Source organism: Erpetoichthys calabaricus, chromosome 5 (assembly GCF_900747795.2).
Source record: "Erpetoichthys calabaricus chromosome 5, fErpCal1.3, whole genome shotgun sequence".
In the NCBI taxonomy this organism is placed as follows: domain Eukaryota; kingdom Metazoa; phylum Chordata; class Cladistia; order Polypteriformes; family Polypteridae; genus Erpetoichthys; species Erpetoichthys calabaricus.
The window spans coordinates 168,268,166-168,287,019 of NC_041398.2; the positions used below are offsets into that span (position 1 = coordinate 168,268,166).

Here is an 18,854-nt window from a genome sequence, read left to right on the forward strand (position 1 = left end):
GGGGATGACTCCGGTTTCCTCCCACAGTCCAAAGACATGCAGGTTAGATGCACTGGTGATCCTAAATTGTCCCTAGTGTGTGCTTGGTGTGTGGGTGTCCTGGGGTGGGCTGACGCCCTGCCTGGGATTTGTTCCTGCCTTGCGCCCTGTGCTGGCTGGGATTGGCTCTAGCAGACCCCCCTGACCCTGTGTTAGGATATAGCAGGTTGGAAAATGACTGACTGACTGACTGACAAATTATATGAATCTGGGACATCTTCTCAGCACAGTTTCAAAAGTAAAAAGTACTACAAGTTTGCCACATTCTGATAGTCAATAATATGCTGCCTGACAGTTCAAGTGCCTGTGTGAAGGCTTTTCAGGTTCAACTGTAACCTCACGTCTTTGCTTTTTTCAGTTTTGAAACTATTATCGTGATATTGACAAGGGTGAGACATGAGACAGACGAGCCTCTCCTCTGTGAGCATGGCCTAAAACATTGATTTTCATCCCCCAGTTGTGGGTACATTGTACGCATTGCATTTCTGGGTGAGGGCTCATTGCTTGTCAGCTGTCACACACAACATGCTTTTCCCAAAGCACTATCTGGGTTTGCTGCTATTTTGATAGCATAAATTTGCAGAGATTTGCTTTTCAAATATTTCAACGTCAGCTTTAAAATTTGACTTTTAATTTGTTTTAACCTGGCAATATCACGCATACGGCTTGCTGAAATTTTAATTTATCTACAGTGAAATGCTGATAATGAAATATATGTCTTAAGATTATTAATAGCATAATTTTAGAAGCCCTGTTAGGGGCATGCAAATGGTAGGCCAAGCCCATTTGTCTGCAGCTGAGGTGTTGCACATGCTATCAGAATAAGTACACCTATTTCTGGAAGTTTCTCCATTTAGCTATGCATTGCCAAGGAAACACTACACCATATAGAGCAAGAAGAATTCCAAGAAGATATGAGACAAAATAAAAATCTTTCTAAAAAAAATCTTGGCTGAATTTTATCCATGGGAATGTATAAAGGACTCATATACAGCAGGGACTGGAAAATTCAAAGACTGAAGAAAAAACTTGTACATAACAAGTAAATTCTGGAGGAAAAGCCCCTGCAACCGACAAGAACACTGGGACTTAAAGAATATTTATCTTCTAAAAAAAACAATGACTCAAACCATACAGCATAAGCCACACTGGAATGGCTTAAAGACAAAAGGGCTAATGTCTGAGCTTTTACTGAGCCAAACAAAGATCTCAGATCAATTAAGTTGGAGTGATTTAAAAATTGTTATTAACAGTCTTATTAACTTGACAGAGCTTGAAAAATTTTAAGAAAATATGTCTACATTTTTTTTTATACTTTTACATCATAGAGTACTTTTTGCTGATGAGTGGAAAAGAAACCAAATTACAGAAAAAAATGTAACGATTCCATGGTATAACACAACAATAAGCAAGTAAGTCCAAGGGATCGATATTTTATAGAGTATATTTATGCACTTTGAAACCAAATGTTACCCTTCTCTTTATGCTTTAAAATTAAGAATCTTCAATGATTTCCAATACTGAATTTTCTGAGTCAGGAGGCAAGAAAAGGCCACAGTCAATTAAATTATTTTAAAGAAATGGAGAAAAGTAATTAATACACTTGCTATATCTGACAGATGAAATGCATACATGATTAACTTCACCTTGTAATTAAAAAAAAAAAAATAATTATAAAAAATAAATAATTATGCTGAATGGGACATGAGTAATAGCGAGACAAATAACTCTACCAGTGTGCTGTGCAAATATAGGTGGCACTCAGGTTACAAGTGAGTTCATTCATGATTTCATAAACGTTGGAACTTAAATTTAAAAATGTCCATTATTTTTTTTTTATTCTGATATACTTCGTTAATGAAAATATCAGCAAAAATGCATAAAGCTTTATGACTTATTTTAGAGGAATTTTTTAAAATGCATTAACAAAATGAAAGTGAAGCAATAAAAATATTTTAAATCACAAAACACCAATAAGTTCAAATAAAATGCACCACAGGTAAGTACATCATAGTTTTTGATATAAAAGTGGTGGTATAATGAAAAGTCACCACTAACTGATGTGCCATCTTTGCTGACAGATTGTTAAACTTTCTGAAATAGCACAGCTGCAATGTCTACTTAGGCCGGGTTTATATTTCACGTGTTCCGGACACTACTGCTACGCAAGCGGTATACTGTTTATACTTGCGTGCACACTTTATGTAAATCTGGAAGATTCCACCAGGTGGCAGTACAAGATATCATCACGGTGATAAAACGTTCGGCTTTGCTGTGAATTGCCTGAAACATCCATTAAATTCCAAGGACACTTTGTTACAATATCTCTGAAAAGGATGGATGTTTAATGATTACATCCATCAACCTAGGTAATGTGCCTATTTCAGCAAGTATTGGGCGTGAGGCAGAAACAATCCTTGGACAGGGCATCAGCTCATCGCAAAGTGTATATAAGCACACACACACAAGCATCATTTTAGCATCACCAAATCCCCAAACCTTAATGTCTTTGGAAGGAAACCACAGCAAACTGTGGAAACCCACCAGGAAAACTCCAGGAAGGGAACACCGGGGACGTGATTCCCTGTGAGGCAGCAGCGCTACTGCGCCACCACCATGCCACCCCCACACGTGTAATTATCAATAGTATTCATTATTTAAATGAAGTTAACATTTTATCTGTAAAATGTAATATACATACTTTAAATTCTAAATGTGCAGAGAGCTGGAATATAATACATTTAATATGTTCTGTATAGAAATTGCCGTCAGTTCAGGAGGTAGCCCCAGAAGCACATAGCGATTACCAACTGGGTTGGTTTTAAGATGAGGTTTACGACGGTCTACTTTAATGATAAACTACAAGATTAAAATGGACATTTTGAGATTAAAGCCGAAAATTCCATGTTATTCACAAAAGAGACCTTTTCACGGTGTCCCTATTTTTTTTTCTCTGTGGCTCAAATATGCTGCCATACATTCTGATGCTGTTGTGAAAAAAAAAAAAAAAAAAAGACAGCACAGAAGATGGTATGTGAGACCTTTAAAATGTATCATGTCATTACCTTGGGGAATATGCGACGCTTGAATATAATAAAAGGACCACAAATGCTTTTGTATGTTGGCACTTTGCTTCACCACATCAAACCATTCAAACATCAAAGCACGCACATTGATCCTGTAAGAACTGCAAAACAGTTTTCTGTCACATGCTGATTGTAAACAGAGACTCTGACGCCACGTTCCGACTTCACCACACTGCACCCCCCCGATTTTTTGCTGGTACTGCACCTCGTGCATGCGTGGCATTAATTTCTGAGGATGTGTGAAATGAATGCTGGGAATGCATGGCAGCCGTGATACGTGTGCGTACGTGTTCTGAGTGTGAAGTATAAAATGGCCCTTAGAATGACAGGAATAATAAGCAGCAGGTTCTGCTTCTCAGCAGAACATGCTACCTATCTATCTGGTTACCTGTGACAAAGCATATTGTCTGGCTGTGTTTTATCAGTTACATTCGGTGATGCATGTTCTTTGCCACATTACATTCTGTAAAATATGTGCATGAAAGCACAAAATGATTGAAAATGATAATAATGTCTATTATGTGCAGGACTGTTCTTTAACATAAGTGACAGCTGCTTCAGATTCACCTTTGTCAAACCAATTTTGCTTTGTTTGTAACTAAAAAAAATGGAAATCACTAGATGAAAATGAATTGAATTTCAGTTGACAATAAAAACTTTGGAGTTATGTGCTTGTTTGTATCTGCAGAATTGCCATTTCTTGAAACTGCATTAACTCAAAACCGACAGTATAGTAAAATAAATAAATAAATAACTATAATAGTAGATACTATGCTCTTTAACTGTTAGTTAAAAACACCTTATAACTGACAAAGGAAATAAGGATATCGGAGTTGGGAGTGTTTCATGGATTGTAAGCATCACTAAAGCTAACGTCTAAGAACTGAACAATTTTCTTACTTTTTATGTCAGTTTAAAATTATGTTATTTGTATATAGTATTTAAGATTTCAGCTTGTCACTATAACCTAAAAGCATTTCCTAAGGATTGTTGTTGGATATCAACTTGTCTGGGCTAACTTTTCCTTTGTCACATACTAGAGAAAATCCTATATTGAAGATTCTTTTCCACAGCAATTTCTGCTTCAGAATGGCTTGCGAAAACAATAATCAGTTCATTATAATGAAATATAAGATATCAAAGTAAATTATGGTGTGATTACAAACTTATATAACAATAAGAATTAGCCAAAATATACAGGCAAGATGTAATACAGAAACTGGAGTTTCCTATGTTTATATACACACTCTAGGACAAGAAACAACATTGGTAAATATTTAAATGAGAAACTTCATCGTAAAACCAATGTTGTATCTCCGTTACATAGATGACATCTTCATAACCTGGTCTGCCAGTGAAAAGGACCTCCTCCATTTTCATAATGAATATAATTGTTTTCACCCCAACATAAAGCTGAAGCTGAATTACTCAAAAACAGAAGTCAGCTTCCTTGACACCACCGTTCAACTGAAAGACAACACCCTTGTAACTTCTATTTTTCACAAACCGACAGACAGACGGACCTACCTGAAAAGTGACAGCTTCCACCCCAAGCATATAAGGCGCTCCATTATTTTCAGCCAAGCAATACGGTACAATCGTATTTGCTCAGACCCAACAGACCGGGATCAACAACTGCAGGAGCTCAGACAAGATTTCATCAGACAAGGTTACACCCCGAAAACAACAGACACTCAAATAAGAAGAGCTACTGCCATATCCAGAGACAACCTTCTGGAATATAAAAACAAAGACAACAAGGATCGCATCCCCCTTGTTGTCACCTACAACCCACATCTTGAAACACTTCGAAAAATTATAAAAGAACTTCAGCCAATACTAAACAATGACCCAACACTGAAAAATGTATTTCCTGAAACTCCCCTCCTGGCATACAGACAACCACCAAACCTTCAACAATTAATTGTCCGAGGCTCCCTAAGTTAACCAACAGAAAATGACACATCTCCATGCCTACAGAAAAGATGCAAAACATGTGCACACATCTATGATACAGACCGTATAGTTATACCACACTGCCGACTTGAACATCACATCAAGGGATCATTTTCCTGCAGATCATCTAATGTAGTCTACCTAATTTTCTGCATGAAATGTCCTGACACTGCACACTATGTGGGAGAAACTGGACAAACACTCCGCCAGAGAATGAATTTACACAGGTTCCACATTAAACATGGCCACACAGATGTTCCTGTGGCGGCCCACTTCAACAGCCATGGACACTGTGAGAAGGACTTTAAAGTCACAGTGCTTATGGGCAACTTCAAAACACAGCAAGAGAGAAAAGAATGGGAAGTTAAACTCATGCTAAAATTTAATACTTTACAACATGGATTGAATAAAGACAAGAGTTTTATGGCCAGATATGAGGATTGTTTACATCTCTCAGAATGACAGACAACCTGTCTACAGACCCACATTGTTTTGAAAAAACTCATTACAAACTTCAAAAGACTTTGTTGGACAGTTATCTTATCCAGAGATCTTGACAATACATTGTTCTTTTCTCTCTTGTTAAATTAACCCTAGCCTGAATGAATCTATTAATTTTTTACATTCAAAATTTCTCATTTAAATATTTACCAATGTTGTTTCTTGTCCTAGAGTGTGTATATAAACATAGGAAACTCCAGTTTCTATATTACATCTTGCCTGAAGAAGGGGCCTGAGTTGCCTCGAAAGCTTGCATATTGTAATCTTTTTAGTTAGCCAATAAAAGGTGTCATTTTGCTTGGCTTTTCTCTACCAAAATATACATAAATGTGTATATTTAGGACTGTGTAACTGCAAATAGGAAAAAATAAAGAAAATATAGCATAATTTTGCAACTGTAGCCATACTGTTAACAGCATTTAAATTTACTTATTTACCTGTTACCTTTATCCAAGGCAACTTACAACATTTGAGATACAATTGGTTGGATTTTTTTTGTTTTTCTAGTTGGAGCAAAGGCAGGTGAAATGACTTAATCATGATCACACAGTGTCAGTAGCAGGATTTTAACCCACAACCTCAGGGTTAGAAGTCCAAAGTCTTAACCACTATGTCACATTGCCTGCAGTATATTACAAAAACAGATAGGATGCTTAGCAGAAGGATGGCCTAGGTGGACTTAGGCTTTAAACACAACTTGTTTAAGATTTAGATAATTGGTGCAATTTCTTCATAAAACAACTATAGCAATATTTTATGAAATTACACATTATTCTCAACAAGTACCAAAGGAATATAATTATCAAGAGCAGTATTTACATACTATGATGAGCATGTCACAAGACAATCCACAGACTAATTTGAATAAATTAATCCAAATCAATTTACATTTGGGCAGACAATTTATCGTACTATAGATCATGAAATACAATATTGTGGGTTCACCACCTGCAAGATGAAGGGTGAGTACCGGCTAGATATAGTCGCTGTCACTTCCACACATGGTAGGGTTCTGGAATCAAACTCCTTGACTGGGATGGTCTCTCTTTCTCCTACTCTGGAGTTCCTAAGTGTGAAAGACCTCAGGTAGGTGAGGGGATACTCACAAGCCCCTGGCTGAGAACTGTACAAATGGAGTTTTCTCCAGTGGATGAGAGGGTTGCCTCAATGCGTCTATGGAGGAAAACTCTGACTGTTGTTTGTGCATATGCACCAAAATCTGTTTGAAGGTTGGCTAAGTGTTTGAAAGGGTGCCACCCATTGACCCAAGTCTTACTGGATGATTTCAATACTCATGTTGGGAATGACAGAGATACATGGAGGTGCGCAATCGGGATGAGCGGCCTGACAGATCTGAACCAGAAGGGTGAGTTGTTATTGGATTTCTGTGCTAGTCATGGGTTGTCTACAACAAAGACCATATTTTGTGAACACAAGGAGGCTCATAAGGTACCAGAGCACCTTGGCCTGAAGGTCGTAGTTGTGTCATCTGACCTGAGGCAATATAATTTAGATACCTGGGTGAAGAGAGGGGCAGAGCTGTCAAACTATCACCACTTGGTAGTGAGATGGATCTGAAGTAAGGGACATTGGTTTTCCTGTGTGGCTGAGGCTTCCATTCGTGATGAGTTTAACTCCTATCTGCATTGTGAAGTTGGAGAAATTGAGTCCAAATGGACCCTGTTCAAGCCCTCAATTGTGGAAGCAGCTGCTAAAAGCTGTCGTCTTAATGTGGTTGGGGTATCTCATGGCAGCAACCCTAGGATCCAATCGTGGACACCAGCAGTAAGGAAAGCTGTCAGACTGAAAAAAGTGGCCTTCAGAGAAATGCAGTGTTTGGGAGCTCCCGATTCTATCCAGATGTGCTGACAGGGTACGAAGACTGCTCCTAAAGTGGTGGTGGAAGCATGGGAGGAGTTTGGAGAGGCCATGAAGAAAAACAATTGAATGGCCTCAAGGTTGTTCTGGAAAACTGTTTATGACACCACAGGAGGGGAAGACTTGACCTTGCCCAAACTGTGTTAAACAATGATGGAGTGGTGCTGACCTCTTCTGGGGAAATTATTGAGTGGTAGAAGGAACATTTTGAGACACTACTCAACCCAATCGAAATACCCTTCTACCAGGTGGCAACATTGGCAAATGGGGGGAAGCACTAGACATTGTTGGGATAGTGTGGCTAATGAGTTTATTCAATGTAGCATGGAAGGCAATTAAAGCACCCTTGGCATGGAAGACTAGTATGGTGGTCCCCATTTTTCATAAATGGGACAAGAGGCAGAGGGATCACACTCCTTTGCCTCCCAGGTAAGGCATATGTAAAGGTGCTGGAAGGAAGAATCCATTTGATAGTTGAACCAAAGATATAGGAGGAACAATGTAGATTCTGTCCTGGCCATGGAACACTAGCTTTTCTCCCTGGGACAGCTGCTGAAGGGTGCAAGGGAGTATGATAACCGAATCTACATGTGTTTTGTAGATGCATAAAAAGGATATGACTGTGTCCCCTGGCACGTACTGTGGGAGGTACTGCAGAACTTTTGGGCAAAAAACAGCTCTTGCATTCTGTTTGTTCTCTCCATGAATGAAGTTAGAGCTTAAGTCGAATAAGCTATATGCACACGATAGTGCTGACATAATTCTGGTGAAATCTCAGCCAACTCACTCACTTCCTTTGTCCATATTGTAGTTGTAATTTTTGTTCTGTGGAGAGAATGTTCGAGAAAAGCAAGTTTAAGTTTCAGCATACAGATAGCTCCATAACTGGACATTGCTGTGTACCTTTATGTAGAGCTTCCATCTATTACAACAAAGTACTTAGTTTCCGTACATTTCCCTCCTATGTGGAAACGCGATCTAAATGTGTTGTCGATATCCAGAGAGTGTTTTACAGTTAATGCCCATATCTGAGTTTGTTGTCACCATTTTGAAAAAGAGGATTTTCACAAGCCAGTGTTTGAGACAGGGTGGCGGCTGTTGAAGAAGCGAGCGGTTCCTGTGTTGTGCTGTTTGAGAGGAATGATTTCTCCATTCCACTTTTCATGACACACTGGGCGAGAAGGATGATAAAATCCTTGAGGACCACGACTTCGCTTCAGATCCGGATCCAGCAGCTGCTGACCTAGCGCTTTATGAAAACAACTCTCAGAGAGGAGGATCCTCCAGCTGAGGAAAACACATTGAGAACTTTTTAGAATGTAGCAGCGGTTTTGAATTCACCATTTTCCTGGCTCAGATACAGACCTTTGCCTTTTTACAAGGTAAGATGTCCAGCAGACCCATGTTATTATGTATTAAGTTTACATACATATTCACCTGCACCTGAATAAAGCTGAGTGACTAATTATTGAAATTCTGTTTTTTAAAAGAAGCTTAATGTAATCACATATTTGTTTCATGTGAGTTCATTTTAATAAATTGAGATTTTACTTTTGTAACTGTGGATGTCACTAGAAACATATAGTTTGAAGCCCTTCTCCTTTCTGGTTCTTGACGTTTGGCATAATGTTTGAATAATGCAACTTACGTTATTTACCATAAGTTTGGGCACATCTTGAAGCGATCGGATGAGAAATGCCATAGTTAGTCTGTTTTGATATTAGCACCGGAAGTGAAGCAACTGGCTGATGCGGAATCTGAAGGAGACTATGCATATTGCCTATTTGTTTATTGTGGATGTTGGACTTCGTCAAAGCTTTTTCTTGTCACCACTACTGAATGTGGTTTACATGGACAGGTTCTCAAATCACCCTGAAATCTGAGGTCATGGCCCCCTCTCTCCAGGACATGGGAGAACAATTACCCTTTGTGGAGGAATTCAAATATTTTGGGATCTTGTTCACAAGTAACAGAAAAAATGGAACATAAGGTCAACAATTTGACTGGAGCATCGGAAAAGCGATATACAGCACATCCCTATCCTCACCTATGGCCATGAACTGTGGGTAATAACCGAAAAAATTAAATAGTGACTACAAGGAGCAAAAATTAGGTTTCTTTACAGAGTGGCTGTGCAGACACTTCGTGATAGGGTGATAAGCTCAGAGCAGAGTCACTGCTCCTCTGGTTTGAGAAGAGCCAGTTGAGGTGGTTTGGGCATGTTTAGGAATGACCCCTGGGAAGCTCTCCCAGAGCTGCTCCGTACACACCCCACTGGGCAGAGACACTGCAAAAGACTAAGAACATGCTGGAGGGATTATATATCTCAACTGGCTTGGGAACACGTAGGAATTCCGCAGAAAGAGCAAGTATCTGTAGCTGGGGGATAGGGAACTTTGGGTTGACCTGGTTAGACTGTTTCCACTGCATCCTTCACAAGGAAAAGCAGATTAAAACATGAGATGAGAGTAGCAAATATACAATGAGTTTTTGCTTTAGGGCTATGTAAAGTCTACAATATTAGGTAAGTATTGCTCTGGATTTATTTTTTCCCCATCACATCTCACTTATGACCATAATATATAACATTATTTGTTTACCTTCAAGTGTTTAAAACATTTAGTGATAAAAATTCTTACCTGAGCATCTTCACCTGGATCTCCGACTGTCTCCACTAGCCTTGACAAAACATCAGAAAGTGTGTTTGCTGTGAGAGGCTGCTTTAGAGCTCTAAATATCTGGAATGAGCGACCAGCATAATGCCGAGAGGAACAAGAAAGTGCAGTCTGTAGGGCCACTTCACTCAGAAGCTGTTCTAGTTGAAAGCCTTGGTTAAAGTAAATAAAAATATTTACATTACCTCACAGTTTCTATGATTACATAAAAACAAGCATTGCTAAGCTACACTATAAAATGAACAGAGTTCCTTAGTCACAGGTGTTTTTTTTCTCCCATACATTGCATTTTTAATGCTCATTAATGGAAATGTCCATTTTAAAGTGACCCTAATTATACATGCAGTTTAATAACAATGAATATACAAACAGACATTCAAACAAATTTTTTTTTTTTAACCCACTTTATATGTGTAATATAATACCTGTCTGAGACTGTTTGAATGCAGCCACAACATGTTTGAGAAACACGGTCAATTGTTCAGCACTCTTAATACTTGGGTTTTTTGGGGAAACATCCTCATGGTTCCATAAAGGACCTCGCTTTCTGCTTACAAATAAAGAAGATATATTAAAAAAGGATACTTTTTTTTGTTGATGCACATTATTTTGCTGTAACTACTCAATAATAAAATAAATTAGCTAACATCACTATGTACAGTATTAAATATAGAAAAGACATGTAGGCAGAAACAAAGAAAAAATAAGCAGAACCTACCGTGAACTGATAAATTCAATTAGTGATTTAACCTTTTCATCTTGCTCTGCTGAAATATCAACTTCATTTAAGATGTTAGTTGTAAGTTGTGGAATGCCTGTACTTGTCATTCCTATGCTGATACTAGAAGAGGTAGAACTTGAACTAAGACCTGAATCTGTCATTGGTGATGGTTGATAATCTGGTACAAAATCACATATCCCTAGTGAAAGTAAGAGGGAAAAGAAGTGGCATTTTTAACAAAGCTCAAGAGTACATTATGTTACTCAATATTTATCACAAACTGGCAAAATACTTACATAAATAAAGATTCTATACAATTCTTTTATAACCTTGCTAGCACACCTAAAACATCTAAAATTAAACCATTTCTCCCCTACTTTTAACTTTTTGTTAGTATGAAAATATTGTAGATCTAGTTCATTACCTGATATGAACTATATAACAGTCAGCATATTTAAGTCCAACTGAGAAAACCTGAAACTCAGGTGTCTTGTGGCACTGCCCTTACTCTGTTGCAATGCGCTGTCAGCAACCAGTCATCTAAGCATCAATGCCAGATACTATGTTAAACAGGTTAAGTCTTTCTACACTAGCAGCCAACCATCACAATCCCATTTTGGACTCTAGCACGCAGCTTTAGTTGTCATATACTGCTGCTCCTGTACTACAAAGGCTCTTTTGAGGAACAGTCACATTGTATATGCAGAGCTGTTCCACTAATGTGTAGCCAATGCAGAGAGTTTAGTGTGCATTATCAAGAAACATTAAGAAAAAGGAAGAAAAAAAAAACCATGTAATTACCCGCTTCTAAATAGAGAACAGTTATAGCTTATTGTACGTGAAGCTAGGATTTTCTTAACTGTAGAAGCAGACACATTTGGCAAGACTTACCCTTTCACTCTTGTGAACAAAAATGTACTTATGATGAAGCATAATCTCAGATTACACTGAATAAAACAGTGGTGTGAAGTGTATTGTAGTGTGCGAAGTTCAATTACATTAAACCAAAACATCCAAAAAATGTACAGCAAACCACAATCATAATACATAAATACTAAAAACCTGAGCTTTGATGAACTTAAGAGATACTTGCCTGTGAAACCGTATTCAACAGGAGCTGCCTGCTTGATGGTCAGGACTCGAGGATCATTGAACTCCCTGTTTCGTAGCAACACAGAGGCAAGACTTTGGACATTGCTATTGGATCCTTGAACAATAAGCAAGTGAAGAAGCAGCCTCTTGCAGTGTTCATAGACTTCTGGATGCTGGTGATCAAAACCTTTAAAACAACAAAAAGTATAAATAATAAAACCACAATAAATAACAAAAATGTATAACAAAATAACATTCTAAAATGCAGCTAAACTATTAGAAACCACGTGCCCAAAAATCAACGCTTGCAGTAGTTTAGAGTTCCTAATACAACTCCAAAAGATAAGCTTGAGAATTGCTGCAAATGCTCTTTTTCTGATGTTTTGAACTTGCTAAACTGGGGAAAGAACTGCTGAAATGACTGCTGAAGTTGTGATTTAAGAAAATAAATTACACTACATTTAAACAAAATGAAAAGATCTTCGAGAAATGTTTGGCCTGGATCATCGATTTTTATGAGGGAATGTGGCAAAGTAGCTATAATGGTCAGAATTAATAAATATGAGTTCATATTTTAATAAATTGTAGTACAAAGACTTTTGCAGATTCAGGTTAATTATGTGAGTAGTTCAAACATGCTATTAAAAATTTTATGTGCTCTAAACAAACTATCCATCCTTCAATTTTCTGACTGACTACTGCAATACAGAGAGACAGAGCGCTAAAGCCCATCACTGCAGTATTAAATCCAAGGCAAAAGAAAATCATGAATGAATGGGGTTCTAGGACAATACAGGGTATATTCTTACTCTGACCTACACTCAACTCACACAGGAAAAAATTCAATCAACTGAACACATACATGTTTGAAATGCAGGAGGAAAACAGAAACAACCCAGTTCCAGTAACTAGAAGCAGACTCGGGAAGAATGTAAAGCTTAAAATTGATGGAGACCAGGCACAATTTTAAACCTAATATAATTTGGAGCTGAGGCAAACAGCACTAACCATCCATATCATTACAATGGCATAAATTACAGTCATTTTAAAAAGGTTTCTTTAAAAAGACAAAATATGACAGCTGAAAAAACTGAAATTTTTGTACAATGATCATCACTAGACTTCATTATACATGATTTCATTGGACACTCTGCAAGGAATGCCAATAGCTGATAGACTACAATCTACAAATTATATAAGCACAATACACATTACCAAGCTATACTGCTTAGGCAATCACTTCAAAAATTATTTTTTTGTATCACCAAAAAATTGCATAAAAACATGGCTGCCCATTTATAACACTTGTATCAACAAGTATAAATACATCTGAAAATACTGGAATATTATTTTATTTTGATATGGTGTTCATTAAAGATAAGCTATGGCAGCAATCTAAATAGCCAATTTACTGTTCAATGATCCTATCAGACCCGATCCCCCAAAAGGCAGTCCTGTTAATTTTATAAATAAATGATGGGGTGTCCCAGATGGATTAAAGAGTCATTAGACAGTACTTTTTAAAATAAGGAATCCAGGGTCTCTAAAAAAACAAAATAGACTAAGTAGCCATTAGATGCATACTGAAAAACAATGAGGGTTATTCACTCTATGTTTAAAATTGCACTGAGGAAAGCATATCAGTAAATGCAAAATACAAATTTCAATAGCATAACAACAAGCTGAGCCCTTGAGAGCAGGAAAGAGAAACCCTCAGTCAAGAAAATGCCTTTTTTTCCCCCAGTACTGTACTTGACCTGCACTGTTCGCTATACATGTAGTGAACTTAAACAGCAGTTCCATGTTTATGCTAAGTCTGAATAGACTATATATTTCATCTGGCCAGTTCTTCATTGCTTGCAGAATGTTGGCTTTAAATATGTCTATTTCTGATTCCATGCACTGTTTGTCACAATCTATTTTTTAAAGGTGATATTATGTCAAGATATTCAGTTTATTTATTACAAACAATATAATCATACATTAAAGGACAGGAAGCTAATCACAAAATTTTATATCAAACCGACTTAAACCAGTAATGATGTAATGCCAGCTCATTCTTTTGGTGATTCATCCCTGGCTGATATAACTTGTCCAGCGCTGTTGCAATAGCAATGTTTGCGCAGTTGACCACTCCGATTACATTTGGAAAACAGGACAGTGCTGTGAATTGAGCTTTGATATTTTCCTGTTCAACCACAGTGTAAGGAAATCTTATACTGTATATCTGAATGTCAAGCGGATAATACCATTTTATACAGCTGGCATGGCACGACTCAGTGTTGATTGTGAAATACCTGATTGGTCAGCAAGTTCACACTGAAAAGTTCCTGTGGCTAAAAACCTGAGAGTGGACAAAACTTGAAAAGGTGCAGGTAGAGCACAATTCCTCAAAGTCTGCCTTTGTAAAGCCAGTGCCAGTTCAGTACACAGCTCCAAGAGGACAGGCCTTGGAAATGAAAATCGACTTAGAGGCCGGTCATCATCACCTATAAATACACGCTCTATTATAATTCTTCCATTTTTTCTAATAATGCTAAAGCAGCTATGGTATTTGGAATAGTTTGGCCATTCTGAGCACCATTACATTATTACAGAAAAATTACAATCAAATGAATTACATTTTTAAATGATATGTAATTAATTTCAGTGTATTTGATAAATCCCATGTCATGGATGCGAAAATGAAAAAGAAGGGAAACAACATTGAAATAATGGCGCTGTTTTGACACTGGTTGCTGCCAGTTTGCAAAACTGTGCAGAAACGTGTGTATGCATGGTTCCAGGCTGCCGTGAAAATGGAATTGGCTTTACGCAAAGTTTAGATTTTATACATCTCAAAGTGTGCGTGGAAACGCATGCAAGCAACATTTTTGTGTGTATGCACTGTTTATACATAAGGCCAATGGTTATGATGTGCAACCTTGATTCAGACCGTGTCCATGCCAGGATTTGAACTAAGGGCTATGAAGCTGTCAGTCAGTTGCTTTAACCTGTCACCATGTTGCCTCACCATCAAAAATAAAATGTATAAGAAAATTTTGGAAAAAAATGATCATAAACAAAGAGTTGTTTATTGTTACCTATGAATACTGCATGCAGTAGAAGATGCAAGTAACTTCCCCATTCCACTTTCACCCCATGATCAACAATAAGGTCTGTTAAAAGGATAACTGCAATATTGCACCTAGAAAAGACAACAGATTTCACATCAGTAGAAGTTACATAGCTGTGTATTTATCTTGTACATGTCAACAAGTATGAACTTATTTGAAAACACTGTCACATTATTTTGATACTCAGTTATACAAAAATAGCACAATCACACACAAATAAGGATGCTGTTCACTTCACTTAAGTTCTGTTAACAACTAAATGCATTTCCTGCAGTAGCATTGACGTATTTAGTTACTTGGGTTTTTTGCCTCTTCAAGTTGATTTTCTATTCTGTGCAGTAGGCAGAACACAAAAGGCTTGTTTGATCAATAGCAACCACATCTGACAGTCTGTCTTTTGGAAAAAGCCAACAAAAAGTTGCATGTAACCAATACTGAAACTTTTTCCATTCTGTCACATGTGCAGAGCATGCTCAATAAATGTTAGCTAGTTATTTGTGCCTGCCATGATGAAAACAAAAGTACACTGATTACAAACAAGAAAAAGAAATGCATTTAAAACAAAGACCTACTTAAAATTTTCTGTAAAGCGGGGGCTTCGGAAAAGGTATAGGTTCTATACTGAAGCTATAAGTACAAACCTGAGCAGAACAATAAATCTGTCTCAAACGTTTAAACACAACCACGGACCCCTGCATTTCAACTGGTGGCAAAGCAGCCATTTAAACCTAAGCCAACATCAATCTAAGGAATCTGCAAGTACAATACCACCTGCCAATGCACACAGTAGCAAAATAAACTGAAAATAAATTAAACGGATCAGGCAGAGTTTTCCACAATTGCACACCAGCAAGAAAAAAAGATTTCTAGCATAATGCTAAATGCTGAACTGCCCACTGTTGTTAAGGAGTTTAGTAAAATATACCAATAGTTTAATAAGATATTTTTATAACCTACTTAAAATTTGTGTTATTTTATTTAACTTCATAGTACTAGGGTGTTGTACCATGTTAGCCATTATGGATGTAATGAGAAATCTAGCAAAACTGCACCTTTTATTGGCTAACTAAAAAGATTACAATAGGCAAGCTTTCAGTGCAACACAGGCCCCTTCTTCAGGCAATTCAGTTAGCCTGAAGTTATGGGAAAGAGTAATGGAAGCTAGGTTAAGAAGGGAGGTGAGCAGCATTACGGTTTCATGGCAGGAAAGAGCACCACAGATGTGATATTTGCTCTGAGGGTGTTGATGGAGAAGAATAGAGAAGGCCAGAATGAGTTGCATTGCGTCTTTGTGGACCTGGAGAAAACAAATGACAGGGTGCCTTAGGAAGAGTTGTGGTATTGTATGAGGAAGTCTGGAGTGTCAGAGAAGTATGTAAGAGTTGTACAGGATATGTACAAGGGAAGTGTGACAGTGGTGAGGTCTGCTGTAGGAGTGACAGATGCATTCAATGTGGAGGTGAGATTACATCAGGGATCGGCTCTGGGCCCTTTCTTATTTGCAATGGTGATGGACAGGCTGAGATTAGAAAGGAGTCCCTGTGGACTATGATGTATGCTGATGACATTGTGATCTGTAGCGAGAGTAGAGAGCAGGTTGAGGAGACCCTGAAGAGGTGGAGATATGCTCTAGAGAGGAGAGGAATGAAGGTCAGTAGGAACAAGACAAAATACATGTGTGTAAATGAGAGGGAGGTCAGCGCAATGGTGAAGATCAAGGGACTACAGTTGGAGAAGGTGGATGTGTTTAAATACTTGGGATTAACAGTACAGAGTAAGGGGAAATGTGGAAGAGACGTGAAAAAGACAGTGCAGGCAGGGTGGAGAAGAGTTTCAGGTGTCATTTGTGACAGATGGGTATCAGCAAGAGTGAAAGGGAAGGTCTACAGGACGGTAGTGAGATGGTGGCACTGACCAAAAAAACAGGAAATAGAGCTGGAGATGGCAGAGTTAAAGATGTTAAGACTTGCATTGGGTGTGACGAGGATGGAAAGGATTAGAAATGAATATATTAGAGGGTTAGCTTAGGTTGAACAGTCAGAGAAGTGAGATTGTGTTGGTTTGGACATGTGCTGAGGAGAGATGCTGGGTATATTGGGAAAAGGATGCTAAGGATAGAGCTGCCAGGCAAGAGGAAAAGAGGAAGGCCTAAGAGAAGATTTATGGCTGTGGTGAGAGAGCACATGCAGGTGATGGGTGTAACAGAGCAAGATGTAGAGGACAGAAAGATATGGAAAAAGATAATCTGAAGTGGCAACTCCTAGCGGGAGAAGTCGAAAGAAGAAGAACAGAGATATGATAACTGCATATATAAGTTGACATATAAGACAGAAAGACAAATATATAACACAGAGAGACTGGCCGTTTACTTACTACTTAGAGTTCTAATTTATCTTGGCACAGCTAAATAGCTTTATAATACCAAGTCTTTAAAGATGATGTCCAATGTTGTGTAGAGTTGTTGCCTTTGCTGATGCTCTAGGTTCAAGTGGAGGATTCTTCTTGTGTTGGAGTGCACTCTTTCTCTTTGCTATGTGGCCCTTTGTCTGTGGTGTACAGTGCTTTCTTCAGTTAGGCCCTTTACTGTGTCATCTGCAAAGTCATAGGGAATAGCACTACCTTTTCTGGCACAAGAGTGTGGAAGCTGAAGTTCCCTTCTTGAAGTAATTCCAGCTCCTCAGGCCTTTTCAGACTGGGCTTGGTGCTTGGCTTGGTAAATTGGATCTTAGCTTTCAGCACCTCAAAGAAACTCATTAGCTTTCTGGTTGCAGAAAGAGAGGTTGTTTCAGATATTTTCATCCATGTTTGTAGTGTGTACTCAGGAGTGACCTTGGGCAGAGTGCCCCGGGGAGTCCCCTGAGAGATTCTTCAGAGTTCCCCTGACTGGTGGCCACATGAGAGAGCCAGAGAAACCATTTAGGATGGTGCAGCAAGTTTTAAGGTAATGTATAACTTCTGCTGATAGGATTGACGTCACTTTTAGTTACAAAATCAGTGTATCCTCACAGGCAAGTTCTTCTGTCCATCAGAGCTGTCATATATTGATTTACCCGCTCTTTGATTTTGCTTGAGTCCATTTTCTACCTTTTGGCTAAAGAAGTCTACAGCGTGGCCTCTGGAAAGATGTCAGTTCAACTCTGATATCTTTATTATCAGATAAAGTACTGACAGATCTAAGTACAAGTTAGAATTCAGTCACTTAATTTGGAATGAACAGTGCATCCGGAAAGTTTTCACAGCGTATTTTTAATAAATTTGCAAAAACCTCAAGTAAACTTTTTTCACGTTGTCATTATGGAGTGTTGTGTGTAGAATTCTGAGGGAAAAAATGAATTTAATCTATTTTGGAATAAGGCTGTAACATAACAAAATGTGGAAAATGTGATGTGCTGTGAATACTTTCCGGATGCACTGTAAATGGGGTGAGGCACAGCTGGATATCTGCTAAATCCGCTGCCTTAACAGGCCTGGTGTGCACAAAAGCCTAACAAAAAATGCAATGTCCACTTTGTCCTACAGAGCAGCAAGCATTTTTTTGTTTTTCTGGCAAAATAACCATTTTTTCATATCACTCCTTACGTGCTTATCAACAGTCATGTGTAATCCTGGAATGTTTCAAGATGCTGCCCAAAAGTCTAGAATTGTCTTCTTAATTCTCTTTGTTTTAGATTCAGAACACGGTGAACCCAATGTGTGTGCTCATAATGCTGAAGGCACATGTTCTTCAGTACTGTGATCACCAGGTATAAGAGAATATTTAATGTTAATGTTAAAATGCATATGAATGATT

The 18,854-nt window shown here is 38.1% G+C and overlaps 1 protein-coding gene across 7 annotated transcripts in view; it reads right to left on the bottom strand.

Moving 5' to 3' along the window:
• The window catches only part of fryl (furry homolog, like), a 621,684-nt gene that overhangs the window by 154,555 nt on the left and 448,275 nt on the right, over nt 1-18,854 (bottom strand). For all 7 annotated transcript variants that reach the window (XM_051927632.1, XM_051927631.1, XM_051927630.1 and 4 more), the window contains 5 exons: nt 15,032-15,135; nt 11,950-12,135; nt 10,854-11,055; nt 10,561-10,682; nt 10,100-10,287 (listed from right to left, as the gene is read on the bottom strand). In XM_051927632.1, coding sequence (XP_051783592.1) covers nt 10,100-10,287; nt 10,561-10,682; nt 10,854-11,055; nt 11,950-12,135; nt 15,032-15,135 — 802 coding nt within the window. The remainder of the gene's footprint in view (nt 1-10,099; nt 10,288-10,560; nt 10,683-10,853; nt 11,056-11,949; nt 12,136-15,031; nt 15,136-18,854) is intronic.